This window comes from Nycticebus coucang, chromosome 7, assembly GCF_027406575.1.
Source record: "Nycticebus coucang isolate mNycCou1 chromosome 7, mNycCou1.pri, whole genome shotgun sequence".
NCBI classification, from domain to species: Eukaryota; Metazoa; Chordata; class Mammalia; order Primates; family Lorisidae; genus Nycticebus; species Nycticebus coucang.
This window is the reverse complement of record NC_069786.1, coordinates 104311772-104335912: the sequence shown is the minus strand read 5'-3', so window position 1 is coordinate 104335912 and position 24141 is coordinate 104311772. Positions and strand designations below refer to the sequence as shown.

The window sequence follows — 24141 nt, the reverse complement described above, 5'->3', positions numbered from 1 at the left end:
GGCTGGAACATTGTGCCCCAGGCCCCTGGGCCAGGCTGGGTCAGGTCAGGACTTTCCCTGAGGTTGCAGTTTAGGGAGCAGAGTGTGACAGGAGAGGTAGGGTTTGGTGGGAAAGCCTAAATGAAAGTGGAGTGGACCATGATTATTAGTTCAGAAGACGTGGTGAATACAAAGAGAAACCATGGGAGGTCCAGTGAGAGACATCTTAAGCAAAGGGAAAGAAATGACCCAACTGCTTTTTCTTCATAGATGTCTGTGGGGAAGGAGATGTTCAGGGCAGCAACTTAATGTAGGCAAGACTGTTGTCACTTATTTTTGAAACCTACAATACTTCTGAATGTTTTAACGTGTTTTATGTAAATTAGGCAGGGTAATCATACTTTGAGCGTGTGAACACATGCACCATTGTATGCGGATGTAAACCCAGACAGTGGCCACTTTTTGAAATAGATTGAATTTCTTCAAAAAGTATCAATATTGTCTTCTTATACTGGGTTTTTAGGAATGATGGTTCCAAACCATTGACATATTTTGGTTCCAAACCAAAAACATATTTTCTGTTCTCTTGCTTCTCTAGACCATTGTCAGCCTTAGGAATGAACTCTGGAGGACTCGGGAATCCATTAGTGCTCTCCACAGGGAAAGAAGGTAGGAGCCGCGTGGATGTGCACAAATGCTATGGCAGCAACAGAGCAAGAGCATTTCCTTGGCTTTTACAGAAAAACTTGCTATAAAAATTTCAACCTACTCTTTTTTTTCTAATTTGGAAGGAATTTTAAGCAGAGAAATCCTATGATTTCAATATGAAAGTAAAAGAGGGCTTTGACTCTGAGTAATTGAGCATAACAAAAATCACCCAGATAATTATATTAAATTTTGACTTTTGGTTACCAGATTTTGGTTCTTGTGTGTGTCTTGTATGTATTTGTGTAGTGTGTGTGAGTGTGTGCTTTAGCTACTTCTAAAGAAATAACAACAGCATCTAACTTTCCACCAGGTTTATTAAGCTGTTTGGAAACCACCTATGATCTTCTTTTTTTTTTTTTTTTTATTTATTTATTTTTTTTTTTTTGTAGAGACAGAGTCTCACTTTATGGCCCTCGGTAGAGTGCCGTGGCTTCACACAGCTCACAGCAACCTCCAACTCCTGGGCTTAAGCAATTCTCTTGCCTCAGCCTCCCGAGTAGCTGGGACTACAGGCGCCCGCCACAACGCCCGGCTATTTTTTTGGTTGCAGTTCAGCTGGGGCCGGGTTTGAACCCACCACCCTCGGTATATGGGGCCGGCGCCTTACGGACTGAGCCACAGGCACCGCCCCACCTATGATCTTCTTAATTGTGTGTTAAGGAACTGGTCATTCCTTCCCCTCCTGTCCCCTGCTGTAATTACATTAGAAGGCAGAATTCCTGGCTCTTCAATAAGAAGCTTCCCCTGAGGGAAGACCTTTGTTTTTTCCAAGCTTGGTACCCAGAAGATACCCAATACATTAATGATATCATGCAATTATATATGAGATAAGCTTCATAATCTGAAAATGTATAAAAGATAAGGAACATTTTTAAAATTTTGTGACAACTCATGAAAGGGAGTTAATAACCACTGTTAAAAAATCAAGATAATTTAAATGCTAAAAGTAATTATAATCTTTTTCGTGAAATAAGAAAAAGAAATTAGAAACCAAAGCAAAGAAAGCATAACATTAAAAAGACAATTTTTAAACTTAAAATGTGGAAATAAAAAGGAAATTTTGAAATTTAGTTCTTTAAAAATAAATTCTTGGGTGGAGACTGTGGCTCACGCCTATAATCTTAGCATTCTGGGAGCCCCAGACAGGTGGATGGCTTCAGTCCAGGAGTTCAAGACCAGCCTGGGCAAGAGCAAGACCCTGTCTCTACTGAAAATAGCCCAGCATTGTGACAGGCGCCTACAGTCCTAGCTACTCAGGAGACTGAGGCAAGAGAATCGCTTGAGCCCAAGAGTTTGAGGTTGCTGTGAGCTATGATGATACCACAGCACTCTACCCAGGGCAAAAAAGTGAGACTGTCTCAAAAAAAAACTAAACTAAATTGTTAAAATAATTTTTTAAAGCTAATTATTTTAAAGTAAGTTATTCTCTTTTACAGAATCCATGTATACTACATATATCATTGCTATCCTAAGAAAGTATTTATCACCACAAAGTATACCAAAGTGTGAGGCTGGTTGTTAAATGGAATACAACATGAAGCTCCATCTTTGTTCTGTATGCACCATCATTTTTATCAAGAATTTGGATGAAATTGTAGAGGGCATGATTCTCAAAGGTGTGTGTGACATGATACCAAATGGTCTAGATAATAAGCTGAATGACAATCTTGAATCACTAAGATTTAACACATTGCCGACTGGTCCTGAGTTACCCAGGCACTCATAGAGAGTTTCTGCATAAAATCACTGGTCAACAATGTGTTACGATGTTAGAGACACTAAGTCTAATGGGCCACGGCCCTTTAATACAGTTCCTGTGGGTTGGGACCCACAGGTTGAGAACCACTGCACTAAGTGATTCTATATTATAAGCAGGTAAGAGGTGAGGAGAGGGAGAAAGAATATAATAGGCTGCACTGGGGACAACTGGACACGGAGACTGGGAGAAATGAAATCAGGGAACAGCTGCTCTGTTAACACACTATTTACTGGTGATTTTATGCAGAGACTATCCCTATTACTGGTTAACTTGTGATTGGTCAAAACCGTGGTCGTTGAGCTGGAACAGGAGGGGACGATTGAAAAAGATCAAATATTCAAGGATTAAAGAAAAGTGCTACAATTGTAGGCCCTGTTTCACAACAAGTAGTGTGAAAAAGCCTTGAGATGTATACGATAGTTAACTGCACGTTTAGTAACAGCCAAAATTATGTCACTGATTATTTAAAAAGCAACACAGTCTGCGACATATTAACAGAAGGAGCACCATTCAGTTACTAGTCACGTATTTATCACTGTCCACTGTGCTGGGTACTTATCAAGGAAAGTAAATAGTTCATTGCTCTGTGTGTGATTATCTTGCCCAGGAGTATTTGTGTTTCATTTGAGGGCCTTGTAAGTAAATGGGAGATTCAAATTGCTTAGCTACAGAAAGCAGAAATACATAGAAAGATATAAAAATACAGAAAGGCAGATATCAGGTCATTGAGAGGAATTATCTCTCAGATGACCTGTTTGCTAATAGCAGCTATTTTCCTGAAAAGTGCTGAGCTCCCAACTGATGAGAATATTGACACCAGCTGAATCATGTCTGCCAGAAACACTCCATTAGAATCTTTACTTTTAGAAAAAGAACAGTAAGAAAAAGACCATATTTCTGACAGGACTCTGCCTGCCTTCCCCTGGGTTGTGCAAAGATAGATGTGCTATGCCACCATGGTAGCTGGGGCAGAGAGGAGGAAGCGGATGCCACTGGTGGGCAACCCAGGAGAAAGAGATCAATGCTACCCTCATTGGTCATCCTGAGCAAAGAGAGGCCTTCTGAGGATTTCTTTGTTGTTAGCCATATATAAAACCCCAGGCTGACTTCTTTTCAGAAAAAAAAATCATACAGATGTACTTGAAACTCCAAAGATTAGAGTCACAGGCCTGCTTCACCTGAGTGGGACTGTCTGCAAGTCTGAGGGCTGTCTTTAGGAGAACCCAAATAAAATTCCAACACCTCATGCTCTACGACATTCGGAATTCCAAAGGTTCTAGCATGGAGATAAGATGCATTTCACACCAGAGAGCCAGTTTACACAGTGGTATATTATTTTACAATTACAATTACAATTTTACAATCTCAATTACAATTATTACACAAATATACGCACAGTGGTGATCAAATAAGCCCATAATTTACTTACCCCATTGTAATCGTATGCTATGTACCTGCTATGTGACAGGGACTATTTTAGGTCTCGGCCTGGGCCTGGGGACCTGGCAATAAACAAAATGGGGGGAGGGGGAAATAAAGAGGCAATAAGCAACTAAGTAATAAGGTGATACGTAAGTCCAGTAATGAGTGACACAGGCAGCGCGTCACGCAGCATGGCCAGAAGTGTGAAGTTGAACTCTTTAATCTCTGTAGCAGTTAAACACGGCGAAAAGTCAGAGACAAGGAAAAAAGGAAGAGGATGGCTGTGCTGGAGATGAGGCTGGAGTTGTGCTTTGTAGTTGCAGGCAGGGCAGAGAGACTTTAATCTTAGCCCTTGCCTTGAGCACAGACTTGCAGGAGGTGGGGGGAGGGACTGAGGGCTGACCTGAGGAGAAAGGAGGGCTCTGGCAGAGGCAGCCATAGAGCAGAGACTGTGGGGGGGACAACAAGCCTGGGGAGTCCAAAGAGGAGCAAGGAGCTCCAGATGGCTGGGGAGCTGTGTGTGGGACATGGGGACCGAGAAGGAGGGGTGTCTGGAACATCTTTGCTGAGCTTCTCCACCTCCAGAAGCACTTCAGTTTCCTCACAATGAGGAGGGGAACCCCTGCAGGCTTCTGAGCAGGAGCATGACCTGACCTGCCTTCTGCTTTAAAAGAATGACCCTATCTGCTTGGTTCATTCTTAAACCATGGAACAACTAGATGGAGAGAGAAGCCAAAACAGACCCGAATTCATGAATCACATCAGGTTCCTTCCCTGTGTTCTTGGTCGAGGGTTGGGCATTTAGCCACAAAGGTAGACTGTCTTTTTGAAGGGAGTGTATCCAAGCAAAGGATAATGAATAAAATCAGTATTCAAATGTAAGTAGCCAGTGGGGGTATGCTGTCAAAGTAAGCCATCAGGGGCCTGATGAGGCACCTGACACGCCTCCAAAGGTGATGAAATGCTTAGTGGAATTGTGTCCATAATCCACACAAAGGCCACTGTACATGGTGAACACGCAGAATAAAACAGTATCGATTAGTAGTCAATAATAGTCAAGGCTCGGGCTTCTCTGGTATCCTCTTCCACAGGGAGGACTGAAGCAAATCTTGCCGGCGCTCTTGCCCTTCCAAGACACTCAGATCTCTTCTCTTTTCAGGCTCCTTAAGAAACACTTAAACCAATACAAAGACAAGTTGCGAGTGATATTCGCCTCCCAGGAAGAAAGAAGTTGCAGGTTTGAAACAAAGATTCAGGAACTCACTACCAACCAAGATAGTCTACGAACCAAGCTACAGAAGATGGGACAGGACCTACAGGTATACAATGTGGGAGACACTGGCCACTTGGACCACGTGGAGGCCTAACCATGAATCCCCCAGCCGAGGAGAGCTGTAGCCTGAAGCTTGACACACCACTTTGATCAGCTTCTTCCCTCATCCCTTCTTTCCCTACCCTGACCTCCTCCCACTTCCATCCTCCAGACTATGCCAAGTTCTTCCCTTCATACAGGTAGTATCACTGAAAGACAGGGGGATCTATGCCATTTAGAAACAACACAACTGAGGCAACGTGATTCTTCATAACATTGGTTCTTAAATCTAAGGTCTCAGGAGTCCTTACATATTCTTAAAAAATTTTTAGGACCCCCAACCCAAGAAACTTTGTTTCTGTGAGTTATGTTTATTGCTACTTAACATATAAAAATTAAAACTGAAAAGTTGTTTAAAATGTATTCTTAACTAAAACATAAAGTAATGAACTCATTATATATGTAATGCTTTTCAACAATCACTATATGTATTTTTTAAAAACACAAGGCATGGTGGCTCATGCCTGTAATCCTAGCACTCTGGGAGGCTGAAGTGAATGGATTGTTTGAGCTCAGGAGTTCCAGACCAGCCTGAGCAAGAGTGAGACCCCCTGTTTCTAAAAATAGCTGGGCGTTGTGGAGGTGCCTGCAGTCCCACCTACTTGGGAGTCCAAGGCAAAAAGGATCTCTTGAACCAATAGTTTGAGGTTGCTGTGAGCTGTGATGGGATAGCACTCTACTGAGGGCAACAAAGTGAAACTCTGTCTTAAAAAAACAAAAACAAAAACAAACAAACAAAGAAAACATATAGAAGACTGGCATTGTTTTACATTTTTTACAAATCTCTTTAATGTCCAGCTTAATGGAAGAGAGCTGAATTTTCATCACTGCTTCAGCAATCAATCTGCTACAAGACATCATAGTTGAAACATGAAGAAATCAGGCTTCGCACAGATTTGCACTTGAGAAAGAGAGGCGTGTTTTAAAAGCCTTTCAGATAATAGGGATACTTTTCTGTGATACTATACCAAAACATGCTATGTGAGAATTTCCTAAAGGGTAATTGCAATATGGAATCTGACGCCATATCTATTTTCACACTGTCTCATTAAAATCCAGCATTTTAATAGCTCTCTGAATGGATCTGCTACCCACTCATGTTTTTTTAACATTATACATTGATCCTTTGGGGAAAGGTAGTTCATTGAGCAATGCTGAATATCTTAATGCTCACCCATTTCATCATGCAAGATCAAAAAAAAAATTCATACTCATTACTGTCACCACTAATCTCATCAGAAAGTTGTTTAACAATTGGAAGGCTATCAGCTCATGGTGTAGATGCAAGTTTTCCAACATTCTAATTTTTGCTTTAAAACTGAACTGCTACCATCGACAACAAATACTGTTAGTGGCTTTCTTTGCAGTGACATTCTTTGTTCATTTTTAAGAAAATGTTTGCCAAATGCTAACGGCTGAATAACTGTAGTCTGTCAGTCAGTGTTTCTTCAGCACAAGAGCCAACTTTTGTATTTCCATATGCATCTGGAGTATTTTATGTACCCTTCCCACTTCATCACACACAATATTAAAAAGACGTGCTATTGTTTTTAAAATGAAGAGCTCTTGCTGCTCCATCCAAGGTATTCTTAAGTAGAACTAGCATTTTGTTCTAATTTCTGTCATGCGATGGTGAGGAACACCCTGAACACCAATCAGCCCTGGCATGCTGCCCTGATTTGTGCCAACGCACCAATAGCTTTACCTATCGTTCAAGTTGCACCATCAGTGCACGAGTCAACACGGTGAGCAGCAAAATAACATCCAAGCATCATTATGAAAATGATTTTGACTTCACCGATCCCTGAAAGGGTCTCATGGATCTCACAGGGTCTATGGATCACCCTTTGAGAATTGCTTTCCACAGAGCATGTTCCCAGACTTTACACCTGTGGCTTATCATGAAGTCTCTCACAACACACTTCCTAGAAAGATCATCATGAACATGTTTTATTGTAATAATTTTATCTAACAATTCAACATATGCTTATGTGCTCAGCAATTCCTTATGATATACTTAGAACCTGGGCTTTTTTAGAACCTAGAATTTTCCCAAATTTCTTTCTTTTTTTCTTTCTTTTTTTTTTTTTTAGAAACAGAGTCTCTCTTTGTTGCCCTCGGTAGAGTGCTGTAGCATCACAGTTCACAGCAACCTCCAGTTCCTGGGCTTAGGCGATTTTCTTGCCTCAGCCTCCTGTTCCTAAATTTCTTATGATTATTCTCTGTGGTATTTTAGAACCTGAGCTATTCCAACTCTTACAGAGAGTTTTAGGCTGACATGCAATTAGCAGCATAAAATAAAATTAATAATAAAATAGTATATTTAGAGAAGAGAAAAAATCTTGCTTTAGAATGTTCTATTGGAATAATAAAATATAACACATTTATTAAAAAGTAGGATAAATATTCATTTCTTCATAAATAAAGTTTTCTTTATCTAGGCAATGTTGCAGCCACACCATCCTTCATCTTCTTCCAGTCAAAATCTGGCATTCAAGATTGACCATTCTTCAGCTGAAAGGTTTTGGGAGGGAGGAGATTCTTTCGAGATCAAGAACTCCCCTGAGGACAGGGCAACAAGGAAACCTCTTCCTAACCCCGCCAAGGTGGACGGAAGTCACAGAAGTCAAGCAAATGCCGAGGATGGACTTCCACATTTAGCATCACCAGAGGCCATTGTGCAAAGCATTAGGGCACAGAGCCAAGCACAAAAGATGCCAAAGGAAATGCTTAGCTCCCCATCCATGTGTCAGGAGGGACCGCTGCAGGACACACTCCAAATGGCTCCTGCTGAAATGAGCAGTCCTGTGCTGGCACCCACAGAAAGGAAAGAAACAGGTATCATTGAAAAGAAAAAGGACGAGCTGGAAGAAAAGGAAATGCAAGAACTATTGTCAAAACTTACGGATGCCTTCAATCTAGAAATGCCATCAGGTAAGGGCTTCACAATCAATAGGCACAGTGATGGCCAGGGATTCAGGCTTGTTAAAAATACAACATTAGCCCAACAGCTGCAATTTATCTATTATGTAACAGAGTTCCAAATCTTTTGTATGTCAGTAGCATCTCTGAACTTGATTTCTACAATAGTATTGCCTACACCTAATTTAGAGGGTTATAGTGAGCATTAAAGATAATGAACCATTTGAGACTTTAGTATAGCCCCTGTTACACAGTTAGCATTCGATAAATCCTTGTTACTTTGTTATTACAATTATTAGTATCAGTAGCCCTGAATCATATATAAGTGGGCAGCTTGATGTCACCATTTGAAAATGAGGATAATAGTGCTGCTTTCTTTGTGGGAGATAATTAAGGTTTCTATATTATGTGATTATCTTCTTGATAAGCTATGAGTTGTTAAATTCTTCAGGCTTTAAAAAATTCTCTTCTTTCTTATATTTGTTCCTTGTGTTTTGGAGTGACATTGTCATATTTCCAGTTAGAGTATTCTGATACCTTTGCATATACACATACACAGATGCTCCTTGATTTATAATGGGGTTATGTCCTGACAAATCCATAGTAAGTTGAAAATATCATTAAGTAAAAAATGCACTTAATATATATAACCTACCCAACATCATAGCTTAGCCTAATCTACCTTAAATGTGCTCAGAACACCCATATTAGCCTAAAGTTGGGCAAAATCATCTAACACAAAGCCTATTTTATAATAAAGTATCTATAAATAACTATCTCACAAAATTTATTGAATACACTGTAGAGTACATTATCACTGTTTACCTTCATGGGATCAAAAAAGAAAGAAAGAAAATCATAATAAAGATGAAACATATTTACTATCCATTAAGTGGAAGTGAATCATCATGAAGTCTTCATCCTCATCACATTCAAATTGAGTAAGTGAGGAGAGGAGGAAGCAGAAAGGTTGTCTGGCTGTCCCAGGTGTGGAAGAGGCAGAAGGAAATCCAGGTGTAAGTGAACTCACACAGTTTAAACCCGTGTTGTTTAAGGGACGCTGTACATATAAATTTCTTTTGAAGAAAAATCAGTGATTTTTTTATTAATATGTTGGAGTGATCATCTAGAGACTTGCTATAAATGAAGGATAGCAGTCTTATATCTTTCTGTATCAGAGGAGACCTTCTCAAAATATTTCCGAATTGGTGTCTTAGTTTGCTAATGCTGCTATTAAAGAGTACCACAGACTAAGTGGCTGTAACAAGCAAACAAAAAATTATTTTCTCACAAACATGGAGGCCAGAAGTCCAAGATCAAGGTGTCGGCAGCATTGGCTCCTTCCCAGGTCTCTCCCTGGAGCTTCTAGATGGCCTTCCTCTGCTGTGTCCTCTGATGGTCTTCCTCTGTGTATGTCTCTGTCCAAATGTCCTCTCATATGGACACCACTCGTATGGGACTAGGGCCCACCCTAAGAACTTCATTGTAACTTAATTGATCTCTTTAAAGACCCTGCCTCCAAATATAGTCACATTCTCAGGTCCTGGGGGTTAGGAGGTCAATGTATCAATTTGAGAAAGGGTAAACACAATTCAGACCATGACCACTAGAGAGCTATAAACTGAGCATGTAATAATGTCAGTTTCATACAGAACTTTGTAGAACCAAGTCAGCTAACTAATTTGATGATTCTAAAAAGCTCTCCAGTAAATGGAGTCAACGTTATAATCTTTGCCTTACAGAAAACAAATTCAGAAAGACGTCAAAAATATGCTCAGATGGCCTAAGATGAAGACAGGATGGGGGCACCATGTGTCTGATTCCTAAAATGACATATAATTCCACCTACTACAATTACATATAAACATCCTTGGGATCATGATGAGTATTCAAAGCAAAGTCAATATCCACTTGACCTTTTTAGGAAAATGTCACATAAAAATTGGACTTTATAGACAAGTTTTTTAGTCTTTGACATCTTAGTCTTTTTGTTTCTTTTTGTTTCTCCAAATGAGCTGATAAAAGCTGCTAATTTCTAAAATGTTGTGTTAGGTCAGCCCACACAAATGTAGTTATTTTATTGCATATTTTAGATTCCTAATAGATGAGCTCTACTACACGTAGTTGGAAGACAATAACGCAACATTTGTGAAGTTTAATTCCAAAATCTAAAAGAGTCATGCATACATATTTTAGATGACTTTTCAAGGTTTGCATGGATATGTATGCATATGCATCATTATATTACTAAAAGGAAAATCATAAAATGGTAAAATGTACTTCTAAATTTAGATGATGCAATAGTATATAAATATGCAATTAGCATTATCAAATCTTGTAGACAATATAAAAAATACGTGTCTCAATAGAACCATTAAAAACCATTAAGAAGCATGAAGTATGCACTATTATACAAACATGCTCATTATGTTAGCAAGAAGGTGCACATCTTCTAATTTTGTTATTATAGTATTCTATACCTTGTGATGATTGGTGAGATTTAAGTGTACAATCTTGTTTCTTTTGTGTTAGTCTTATTTCTTACAAGCCTTTAAACATAAGGATCTATGTTAATGTTCATAACTACTATTTTGCATTACATATCTTTCCTCATTCAAATATTTCTAATTAAGTTTGTGTCCTTATTCAGTCTGGTATTGAACATGATCCTATTTTCAAGCTCCACTTAGCCATTGGCAATATAGATTATAAAAATGCACTCCATAATTTATACACAAATCTATTCATTGTTACAAAAATTACACCAGACTTAATCAGAGCAGGAAGTATGATAACTATATGAATGAAGATGTGAAAAGTGAAACAAACTAAATTAAGGTATTGCTTACCTTTGCTTACCTCTGTCTCTAGCATGGATACATCAGATAATAGCAGAAAGTTTCTGATCACATTAATGTTCACGTTTGTTTGTTTGTTTGTTGCTGAGAATTTTGGGGAAAATTAGAAAGATTTATTGTTTGTAACATGCTAAGATTTACTCAGACGGGATGTCAATGTATTCATCTAGGATGGTGATTATCCTAGTAGTTGACAGCCCTTCTAGACTGCAGCTTTGCTAAGGAGCCAACACGTGTCAAAAAAATAAGATAAACTTTACATTACTTAAAGGCTTAATAAGAATAAAATAGCAAACCTAATTATCAGTTTGGGGCAGTTGTTGACATAAGCCAAATACCGTCTTTCAGTATCAAGATCTAAGATAATGGGATTTCAAGAGACTATGAGAGCTCAATGGAAAAGAGAAAGTTGTATTAGAAGGGATTCCCCAAACTTCTCCAAATTAAAAATGTTGGATTGAAAATCAGTAGCAAAGAATTTGATTAAAACTCACAGTAAAGGAATTAGATTTGAAAAAATCTAATGTTACTTGTCCCTATAATTAAATAAAAGGATGCAATCCTCCAGTTTTACTGTATTATTATTTTCTTTCCATTTGAGAGTGAAATTGCTTGTGTACATCTAACTAAATTATTCTTTTTTTTTGTAGAGACAGAGTCTCACTGTACCGCCCTCGGGTAGAGTGCCGTGGCGTCACACAGCTCACAGAAACCTCTAACTCTTGGGCTTACGCGATTCTCTTGCCTCAGCCTCCCGAGCAGCTGGGACTACAGGCGCCCACCACAACGCCTGGCTATTTTTTTGTTGCAGTTTGGCCGGGGCTGGGTTTGAACCCGCCACCCTCGGCATATGGGGCCGGCGCCCTACTCACTGAGCCACAGGGGCCACCCCTAAATTATTCTTAAAGCTTCTCTCCCATCCCTTTTTGCCATTCATTTGCTATCACAGGTTTCAGATGAGAAAGGAAGATGGGAATAGAATGATGGGGTTAGGAGAACATGGTTTGAAAATAAAGATGGTGGTTTGGACCAGCATGAAAACATTTGTTATAGCTTTTCCAGTAGGCTCATTGCAAAGTGAGAAGTTGAATAAAACCAACCCAGATACCAATTTCATACTTGGGAAGGAAACTGGACCACGCACTCTACATTCTAGCTCTTCTGGACATGTCAGTGAGCCTATTCACTGTCTCAACTGTCTGAAAGTACTGACAAAATCCATCATACTGTAGATGCCTGAGGGCTGCTAAAAAGAAACATGGCTGATGGGACTACATGAAGCCCACAGAACCTAACCACACTGATTGCTTAGGATCTTCTTCCATATGAAACAAGTCTGTGGATATTAAGAGAATACCAACACAAATAGTAAAGAAAGATGAAGCAACTAAGAAACATTGTCCAAACAAAGAAATAAAACAGAGCTCTAGAAATGGACCCTCAAGAAACAGAGCAATGTGAATTACCTGACAGAGAATTCAAAACAACCATCATAAAGATGCTCAACAAACTCAGGAGACCAACACATAAACAAATGAGAATTTCAGCAAAGAGACATAAAATTTCTAGAGGAACCAAACAGAAATCTTGGAGCAGAAGAATCCAATAACTGCACTAAAAATTTCAATGGAAGAGTTTAATTGTAGACTAAACAAAACAGAAGAAATAATCAACAAACTCAAAGACAAACCATTTGAAATTATCCAGTCAGAGGGGAATAAAAAATAGGGGGAAAAAAAGAATGAAAAAGAGGGAAGAAAGTTTAAGAGATATATGGGATGCCATCAAACTGACCAATATATGCATTATGGGCATTTCGAAGTAGAAGAAAGAGATAGGGAAGCAGAAAACTCATTCAAAAATATAGCAGCTATCTCATTTCAGTCAAAAATGCCTTTTATCCAAAACACAGGAAGTAATGAATGGTGGTGAGGAAGTGGAGAAAGTGGAACCCTCACATACTCTGGGGGGGAATAAAAATTAGTGCAACCACTAGGGAGAATAGCATGGGTGTTCCTCAAAGAATTACCATATGACCCATGAATCCAGCTGCTAGGTGTATATTCAAAAGAGGGCAATTCAGTATATTGAAAAGATATCTGCACTCCTATATTTCTTACAGCACTGTTCACAATAACCATCCATCAGTGGATAAATGGATAAAAAATCACAGTAAATATGCACAATAGAATATGATATAGCCATAGAAAGAATAAAATCCTGCCATTTACAACAACATGGGTGAAACTAGAGAACATTATGGGTAGAACTAAAGAACATTAAGTGAAATAAGCCAAGCACAGAAAGACAAATCTCACATTTTCTCTTTCACATGTAAGAACTGAGTATTAAAAACAATTGATCTCATGGAGACAGAGAGTGAAGGTTACCAGAGGCTGGGAAGAATAGCAGGGAGGGGTGGATAAAGTGGATATGGTTAAGTAAAATTATAGTTAGATTATTAAATAGAATGACCAATATTTGATAGCATAACCAAGTACCTATAATCAACAATAAGTTAATATATACTCTAATACAACTAAAGGAGTGGAATTGGAATGTTCCTAACACAAAGAAATGGTACATGCCTGAGGTGATAGATACTGTGATTAACCTGATTTGATTCATTTACATTATATGCCTGTATCAAAACATCACATGTACCCTGTAAATATATGTAACTATTATGTATCCATAAAACCCTGTTTCCCCAAAAATAAGACATCCTCCGAAAAGAAGACCTACTTACAGGAAAGATAAGACGTCCCCTGAAAATAAGACCTAGCGCGTCTTTGGGAGCACACCTTAAAATAATCACTGTCTTATTTTCGGGGAAACAGGGTAATAAAAAATTAAAAACATGGCACAGCACCTATAGCACAGTGGTTACAGTGTCAGCCACATGCACCAAGGCTGGCTGGTTTGTTGTTTAGTCCAGCCAGCTGACTAAACAACAATGACAACAACAACAACAAAAAATAGCCAAACATTGTGGTGGGTGCCTGTAGTCCCAGCTACTTATGAGGGTGAGGCAAGAGAATTGCTTACATCCAAGAGTTTGAGGTTGCTGTTAGCTGTGGTGCCACAGCACTCTACCGAGGGTTGACATAGTGAGATTCTGTCTCAAAAAAAAAAAAAATTAAAAACATAAAGGATACAGTCCATAGGCACATATTACTAATAACCAACCCAAAGAGCATTGTTCTCAGTTTGTCTGACTCTGAAACTCTTATTACTCTCATTAATATGTTAAGAATCACAAATTATTCATGAATGGATGACTTTCTATTTTAGAATTTGAAAATGTACCTTTCTCTTATATTGCTTGTATCAAATTATTCTTAATGGTAAATAACCAAAAAAATTAAAAAAAAATAAAATTCCACATGGAGATTCTGGTATCTATGCCTGCATAGGAGATCCTGCCCCTGCAGACCATTACTTAAGAAGCTCACACAGCAAGAAGACAACTTGCCAGGCATGTGAGTGAGCCACTTGTCAAGTGGAATATCCTCCCCTGGTTAAGGCTTCCCATGTGGTAGACAACTGACCAATAAAATGAGAAGCCCTAAGCCAGTACCATCCAGCCAAACCACTTTCCTTAGCTGCAAAAATAATAAGTGATGTGACAAATAATAAATGCTTATTGTTATTTAAAGCAAAAAAAAAAAAAGAAAGAATGGCAAAAACTTCTCAAATCTGGAAAAGAAAATGGGTATCCAAACTTAGGAAGCTCTACCAATTTTGAATTAGATGAACTCAAAGAAATCCACACCAAGACACCTTATAATCAAATGGTCATAGGTCACATATGAAAGAATTTTGAAAGTGGCAAGAGAAAAGTTACTTGTCATGCACAGAGAAACCCTCATAAGATTATAAACCAATTTCTCAGCAGAAACCTTACAGAAATGGGATAATAAACTCAAAGTCCTGAAAGAACTGCCAACCAAAAATACTATACCCAAAAAGTTATTGCTATGGGTAAATATAAAGAGGCAAATACAAAACATTATAATACTGAAACAGTGTTGTGAGAATAACGTTTAATGTTGATGTAAAAGTTAAAGTACACAAATATTCAAATATCTCAAGAATGGAAGAAAAAGTATCCAATATACTCAGCCCTACTATGAAACTAATTTATGGCTTTTATGAAAGCTATAACCCAGTTATAACCTAAGAATTTGGGGAAGGGGAAAGGAAGGGGAGTAAGGGGGAGGATAGGTGGAGGGAGAGTGATTGGTGGGATTACACCTGTGGTGCTTCTTACAAGGGTACATGTGAAACTTAGTAAATGTAGAATATAAATGTCTGAACACAATAACTAAGAAAATGCCAGGAAGGCTATGTTAACCAGTGTGATGAAAATATATCAAATGGTATATAAAACCAGTGTATGGTGCCCCATGATCACATTAATGTACACAGCTATGATTTAATAAAAAATAAAATAAAGTAAAATAAATAAATATTTAGAATATTTAAGAATAACTATTAAAATGTATTAATACACAACATAAAAATATGTGAATTGTGATGCCAATAATGAAGTGTGGGGGGATTAAAAGTAAAAGGTATTCATAAGCGATTTAAACGAAGATATTAATCAGCTAAAATAAACGATTATAACTATAGGATATTTTATGTAAGCCTCCTGGTGAGCACAAAGTAAATAACTATAGAAGATATGCAAAAAATTGCTCGGTGCCTGTAGCTCAGTGGTTAGGGCGCCAGCAACATGCACCAGGGCTGGAAGGTTCGAACTCAGCCTGGGCCACTAAACAACAATGACAACAACAACCAAAAAAACAAAATAGCTGGACATTGTGGTGGGCACCTATAGTCCTAGCTACTTGGAAGGCTGAGGCAAGAAAATCACTTAAGCCCAAGAATTTTTTTTTTTTTTTTAACAGAGTGTCACTATGTTGCCCTTGGTGGAGTGTTGTCATGTCACAGCTCACAGCAACCTCCAACGCTCGGGTTTGAGCGAGTCTTTTGCCTCTCCCAAGTAGCTACCCTGTTTCCCCGAAAATAAGACATCCTCAGAAAATAAGACCTACTTACAGGAAAGATAAGATGTCCCCTGAAAATAAGACCTAGCACATCTTTGGGAGCACACCTTAAAATAAGACACTGTCTTATTTTCGGGGAAACAGGGTAGGACTACAAGCACCCGCCACAACACCCAGCTGTTTTTTGGTTGTAGTTGTTGTTTGGCAGGCCCAGGCTGAATTAACTGGCCAGCACCAGTGTATGCGGCTGGCACCCTAGCCAGTGAGCTATAGGCACCAAGCCTTAGGCCCAAGAATTTGTTTTTTTTTTTTGTTTGTTTGTTTTATTAAATCATAGCTGTGTACATTGATATAATCATGGGGCATCATTCACTAGCTTCACAGACCGTTTACCAAGTTTCACATATACCCTTGTAAGATGCACCGCTGGTGTAATCCCACCAATCCCCTTCCCTCTACCTACCTCCCCCCACCCTCCTCTCCCTTTCCCCCTTCCCCTTATTCTTAGGTTGTAACTGGGTTATAGCTTTCATGTGAAAATCCTAAATTAGTTTCATAGTAGGGCTGAGTACATTAGGTACTTTTTCTTCCATTCTTGAGATACTTTACTAAGAAGAATATATTCCAGCTCCATCCATGTAAACATGAAAGAGGTAAAGTCTCCATCTTTCTTTAAGGCTGCATAATATTCCATGGTGTACATATACCACAATTTATTAATCCATTCATGGATCTATGGGCACTTGGGCTTCTTCCATGACTTAGCAATTATGAATTGGGCTGCAATAAACATTCTGGTACAAATATCTTTGTTCTAATGTGATTTTTGATCTTCTGGGTATATGCCCAGTAGAGGGATTACAGGATTGAATGGCAGATCTATTTTTAGATCTCTAAGTGTTCTCCATATCTCTTTCCAAAAGGAATGTATTAATTTGCATTCACACCAGCAGTGCAAAAGTATTCCCTTTTCTCCACATCCACACCCACATCTCTGGTCTTAGGATTTTGTGATATAGGCTAGTCTCACTGGAGTTAGATGGTATCTCAAAGTAGTTTTGATTTGCATTTCTCTGATGATTAAAGATGATGAGCATTTTTTCATATGTCTGAAGGCCGCGTGCCTGTCTTCTTCAGAGAAGTTTCTCTTCAAATCCTTTGCCCAGCCTGCAATGGGATCCCTTGTTCTATTCTTGCCAATGCGTTTGAGTTCTCTGTGGATTCTGGTTATTAAACCTTTGTCGGAGACATAACCTGCAAATATCTTCTCCCATTCTGAGGGCTGTTTGCTTGCTTTACTTACTGTGTTCTTGGCTGTGCAGAAGCTTTTTCATTTGATCAGGTCCCAGTAGTGTATTTTTGAAGCTGCTTCAATTGCCCGGGGGGGTCCTCCTCGTAAAATACTTGTGGAGGGCCCTTATACAATGTATCGATCAGGCACAAAAACAGGATGGCGGAGGCTACTTTAGGAAACCTGCTTGCAGGCTGCACCCTGGCAACAACCTTGCTGCCCCGTGCCCTTTGCGTTCATTGGAGAGATATCTAGGTCAAGAAACCGACAACAGGAAGTGTCCTAGAGTATAAATATAGAGTGCTGTAAACAAGGTTAGGGGGGCTTTTCCATCCTGCTCTCCCCAGACAAGGTTAGAGAGCTTTTCCATCCTGCTCTCCCCAAACAAGGTAGAGAGCTTTTTCATCCTGCTCTCCCCGGACAAGGTGAGGGCTTTTCCATCCTGCTCTCCCCGGACAAAGCTGCTTGCCCCCGATAATAAACCTGCTGAAAGCTGTCTGCGTTGGTGTGTTCGTCCCTGCTGGTCGGCAGCCGAGCGACACCGACAATACTCACCCAGATGGATTTCTTCAAGGGTTTTCCTGCACTTTCCTCTAGTATTTTTATAGTTTCATGTCTTAAGTTTAAATCTTTGATCCAGTGAGAGTCTATCTTAGTTAATGGTGAAAGGTGTGGGTCCAGTTTCAGTCCTCTACAGGTTGCCAGCCAGTTCACCCATCACCATTTGTTAAATAGGGAATCTTTTCCCCACTGAATGTTTTTAATTGGCCTGTCAAAGATTAAATAACGGTAAGTAGCTGGATTCATCTCTTGGTTCTCTATTCTGTTCCAGACATCTACTTCTCTGTTTTTGTGCCAATACCATGCTGTTTTGATCACTATCGATTCGTAGTATAGTCTGAGGTCTGGTAGCATAATTCCTCCTGCTTTGTTTTTATTTCTGATGAGCTGTGACATCATGACACTCTAATGAGGGCAACATAATGAGACTCTGTCTCAAGAAAAAAAAAAGAAGATACGCAAAAGGAAAAATAAAAGAATCAAATCATAATGCACACACAAAAAAAAAAAACAGAGGAAAAGAGGAACAAAAAATTAAAAGACAGAAAACAACTAACAAAATCACAAAATGGTCCTTTCCTATGAAAAATTTCTTTAAATACTTTATAATTGGATTAAAGTCCCCAATCAAAAGACATGTAATCATTCTATTGACCATCCGAGGAATTGTAACAAATTGGTCACTACATGGAGGTGGTCAACATGAGGAATTTCCATGGAGTACAATATGATGGCTGGCTGGTCTATGAAAATTAGGTCAACTTAAGGAGGTGGTCAGCTATGGAGGTTCTACTGTGTATGCTGTCTACAAAACCTTACCTTTAGAGTTAAGGTCACAAAGATTGAAAGGGAAGGAATAGCAAAAGACATTCCATGTAAATGGTATCCATAAAAGAGCAGAGAGGTGGCTATATTTATGTCAAACAAAATAGCCTTTAATCAAAAACTAGGTCAAGAGACAAAGAAGGTTAAAATTTATGCATATCAAATTTTTGATTGATACCTGCTGAGTTATACATCTTTCCATAATACAATCCTTATTACAATAGATCATGCGGAACCACTCAGACCATTAATCAGGTAACTGTAGAACACTGGTTCTCAGAGTGTGGTCTCCAGACTAGCCACATCATCATCACCTGGAAACTTATTAACAACATAAATTCTTAGACCCCATCCCACTAGACTGAATCGGAGCTGTGAAGATGGGGCCCAGCAATCTGTTCTAGCACTCTCCAGGTGATTTTGTTATACACTAGAGTTTGAGAACTCAGGAGTGGGCTTTTTGGCTGCTCAGATTTGTGCTAGGAGCCATGGGAAAATGCTTCTCAAAAACTCACACCTGGCTGAATTAGTACTATTGACCACAATAAATAATAGCCATCTTATTTGCTACAGAGATAAGGGGGAAAGCATTGTCCTTAGGAACTGAGGAGAAACGGACCTGGTTTCTCCACTGTATAAGAACTTTACCGAGATGGGCTTGAGAACTTATAAATGTGCTTCTCTGAAAGACTCTCTTGTTTGTTGATTTCAGGTCAACAGTCTTCAGTAAACATGGACCTCTATTGTGGAGCTGAGCGGGTGTGCAAGGCCTTCTCTGCCCTTGTTGATCAAGTCACCTTGCCCAACTGGAAGTGAAAAGGAGTCAAGGCTCCAAGACCCATTGATGTGAAGGCAAAATGTATTTTCAAATCTGTATCAAAAGAATTAAACCTTCTCCTTTGCTCTCAACAGTTGGTGTGAACTATGAAGAAGAGAAGTTTTATTTTGTAATCTCCCTAGTTGCATATCTTAGCTCTTCAGTTCAAAGTAAAGCCTTAAGGAGGAAGGTCAGGGGTGGGTAGTGAAGGGAGAAGGAAAGAAGTGGAGGCAGAGTTGAATGCTCCTGTGCTGAGTTTTTATCTGAGAGTAATTCTCACTGTAATATTCAAGTGTGTGATTGGCATGAATGCATGCAACTGTCTTCTTCAAGTATCATTTAAATTACTGTGTTAATGACCTAATTTTCTAACTGGATGCTCCTCCTAGAGAACAGTCTTGGCAAAGAACTAAATACACATACACACACGCACACACATACACACACACAGAGTTGAGTGCTGTCAAACTGGTGAATTCTGAATGTTCTCTGAGTTATACTAATGACTCCTGGTTGTGATATTGTGTTTAATGATGTAAGATGTTAGCATTAGGAAAAACGGGATGAAGGGTATATTAAGGTATCTATATTATTCATTACATCTTAAAATTAATGAACATGTATCTCAAACTTTAAAAAAAAACTTAATATGAACTTTTGCCTCTAAAGCTCTACATTCAATGAGTTTCATCAAAGCATCTGTGTACCTCCTTTCCGTGTATGTCAGATTAGGTTACAGGTCCTTTACTTAATGTCCAAAGTAATACCTAACCATTTTTTACTGTTAGAACACTTAGTTGCTAAGCACTTTATATATACTATGTGTATAATTCATTCTTCACAACACACTAAGGTCAGTGTCACATTTTATGAGAAAACTGACGTGCAAAGAAGTTTAATAATTTGTCCAGTCATTTGGCCAGAATTTGTAATGTTGGGATTTGAACCCAGCTCCTGAGTCTGATTCTAACCACCATTTTGTGCTTTATCTCAATAAATATTGTTTTGATTTCAATGTTTTTGCCTATTCTTTGAATATATAATTCCTGATACTATTTACAGAGTGAAATAATGTCGCATTGGATGGGATTGGGATGAATCTTCCTATTCATTTTCGTCTTAAATTTTTTTTTTTTTGAGACAAAGTCTTACTCCGTCACCCTAGCTAGAATGTAGTAGTGTCATCATAGCTTATTACATCTCAAGCAGTCCTTCACCTCAGCTCCCAGGTAGCTGAGACTACAGGCATGCACCACTATGCCTGGCTAATTTTTTTTTTTTTTGTAGAGATGGGGTCTTGCTCTTCCTCAGTCTGGTCTAGAATTTCTGGCTTCAAGTGATCCTCTCATCTCTGCCTTCCAAAGTGCTGAGATTACAGGCAAGAGCTACTTCGGCTGGCCTCATCCTAATATTTTTTTTCTTTTTTTTTTTTTTATTGTTGGGGATTCATTGAGGGTACAATAAGCCAGGTTACACTGATTGCAATTGTTAGGTAAAGTCCCTCTTGCAATCATGTCTTGCCCCCATAAAGTGTGACACACACCAAGGCCCCACCCCCTTCCCTCCTTCCCTCTTTCTGTTTCCCCCCCATAACCATAATTGTCATTAATTGTCCTCATATCAAAATTGAGTACATAGGATTCATGCTTCTCCATTCTTGTGATGCTTTACTAAGAATAATGTCTTCCACATCCATCCAGGTTAATACGAAGGATGTAAAGTCTCCATTTTTTTTAATGGCTGAATAGTATTCCATGGTATACATATACCACAGCTTGTTAATCCATTCCTGGGTTGGTGGGCATTTAGGCTGTTTCCACATTTTGGCGATTGTAAATTGAGCTGCAATAAACAGTCTAGTACAAGTGTCCTTATGATAAAAGGATTTTTTTCCTTCTGGGTAGATGCCCAGTAATGGGATTGCAGGATCAAATGGGAGGTCTAGCTTGAGTGCTTTGAGGTTTCTCCATATTCCTTCCAGAAAGGTTGTACTAGTTTGCAGTCCCACCAGCAGTGTAAAAGTGTTCCCTTCTCTCCACATACGCAAGTCTATAAACGTTATCCACCATATTAACAGAGGCAAAAATAAAGATCACATGATCCTCTCAATAGATGCAGAAAAAGCATTTGATAAAATCCAGCATCCTTTTCTAATTAGAACACTGAAGAGTATAGGCATAGGTGGCACATTTCTAAAACTGATTGAAGCTATCTATGACAAACCCACAGCCAATATTTTACTGAATGGAATAAAACTGAAAACTTTTCCTCTTAGAACTGGAACCAGACAAGGTTGTCCTCTGTCACCTTTACTATTCAACATAGTGCTGGAAGTTCTAGCCAATACAATTAGGCAAGACAAGGAAATAAAGGGAATCCAAATGGGAGCAGAGGAGGTCAAACTCTCCCTCTTTGCTGACGACATGATCTTATACTTAGAGAACCCCAAAGACTCAACCACAAGACTCCTAGAAGTCATCAAAAAATACAGTAATGTTTCAGGATATAAAATCAATGTCCACAAGTCAGTAGCCTTTGTGTTCATCCTAATATTTTTTAATTTGCTTTTCAGACTATCATAAAATTTTATTTTGATTTTGTTTTTTAACATATTCACTCTCATTACCTCATGCCAGTTTGTTCCTTACAAGTATGATAAGCATGCCTTGATCAGTAAGCTACATCTCATGGGCCAAATTCTGCTCACTGCCAATTTTGTACCAGCTATGAGTGAAGAGTGGTTATTACAGTTTTTTAAATGATTGAAAAAATCAAAAGAATGATATTTTGTAACACCTGAAAATTGTGTGGATTCGAACTTCAGTGTTCATAAACAATATTTAATTGGAACACAACTGTACCCATTCACTTGGGTATTACAATAGCTGCTTTAGTTCTACCAAGGCAGAATTGACAAGTTGTGACAGGAGTTGATGGCCCACAAAGCCTTGGGGATTCAGGACCTGACTTGACAGAAACATTTTTCCATTGCCTTTTGTGGAGGGCCAAGGTGAGGGAAGAATCAAGGGCAGGTTCCTCTACAAGTTTATTCTCTAGGCTTGGTATCTTTTCAACAATTTGTAAGAGGTAATAATGAATTTAGGTGATGGTTTTAAGGAATGCAATGAGAAATATTAGAGAAAGTAGCATGAAAGCAAAATTATGAGGCTATATGGAGAAAATAGAACAGCAGTATTTTAATACGCTTATTCTCTTAACCTACCAAAAGCTGAAACTTCTCCCCCATCTTTCCCCACACTTCCTTTCCCTATTGTCAGGACTACCTAAACCTCAGATGAAATTTTGTTTTCTGATAGGAAAGGAAGCCCATTGCTTCCTTTGGACCTAGAAAAAGCAAAGAAATTGCTAACATATCTAAAATTCAAACTCAATGTCAGTCACTGGTTGTAATGAAATGATTGGAGAGTTGGGAATTAATAGAGATGACAATAGGATAATGTCTGAAACTCAAATAAATTTGCTAATTGCATTTCTCTGCTATAAACTTTCTTCGGGCCTAATCATTTTCCAGGAAAAAATTATGGATTCTTCTCTTATAATGTTCATTTTACTTTTATTTTGCATTTTAACACAAAATGTAGCCACTTATAGAGTTTTGATATTTAATCAAATAGCAAATATGCTAATTAGGAAACAATTTATACCTGCTTATACTTCCACTATTTTATTAGAGGCAGGGTCTTGCTAGTGGTAACATCAAACATTGAAATAAAGAGACTTCAGTAACATTACCTAAGGTCTGGAGCTTTTATTAATTTTGTTTCCATTGGAAGTATTCCTTATTTGCCAGTGTTTTTTTTTTTTTCTTTTTCTTTTTTGCTTCATTCCGTATTTAAAAATATTCTCTCAAAACAAGATTCAAGTATCATAGATTTATAAGTAACTATTAAATAATTAATATAGTCCCTTATGCACCTGTGCAATAGCTTGGAGGTCATGCAATGCATTCAAATTAAATGTGTGCACTCTAGTTCATTAACAATGTCAAGCACCCCCCAAAAAAAATTATTTAATGAACACAAACAATCTGAGTCTCCCAGTTCCCAAATCATCCTTGGAAATTATTTAACTCTTTTTTTTTTTTTTGGAGACGCAGTCTCACTCTGTTGCCCTGGATAGAGTGCCATGGCATCATAGCTCACAGCAACCTCAAACTCTTGGGCTCAAATGATCCTCTTGCCTCAGTTTCCCAAGTAGCCGGGACTACAGGTGCCTGCCCCAACACCCAGCTATTATTAGAACGGAGTCTGAGTCTTGCTCACGCTGGTCTTGAACTCCTGAGCCCAGGCAACCCATCTGTCTTGACCTCCTAGAGTGCTAGGATTATAGGCAAGAGACAACATGCCAGCCCTAATTATTTAACTCTTTGAGACTGTGGGATGGTACGGCAAGAATGTCATCATTTGAAGAAACATGCTAGCAGCCTAAAAGAGGAAGCTTTAAATAAGCACGCCAAAAGAATTTCACTTAATGTTTATCTCTAGACCTTCCCACTATTTAAAATTAATGGAAGAACAATAGTTAAGAAAAAATTATGTGCGTGTATATATATACATATAAATTCCAAAGGACGAGTTAGCTCTGAAGCTGG

General features: G+C 38.6%; 1 protein-coding gene across 1 annotated transcript in view; it reads left to right on the top strand.

Moving 5' to 3' along the window:
* Positions 1-19528, top strand: part of DYTN (dystrotelin) — a 58312-nt gene extending 38784 nt beyond the window's left edge. Inside the window, 3 exon segments of the mRNA XM_053596471.1 lie at positions 5028-5187; positions 7682-8174; positions 19425-19528. Of these exon segments, the coding sequence (XP_053452446.1) occupies positions 5028-5187; positions 7682-8174; positions 19425-19528 (757 nt within the window).
* Positions 19529-24141: the final 4613 nt, after the last annotated feature.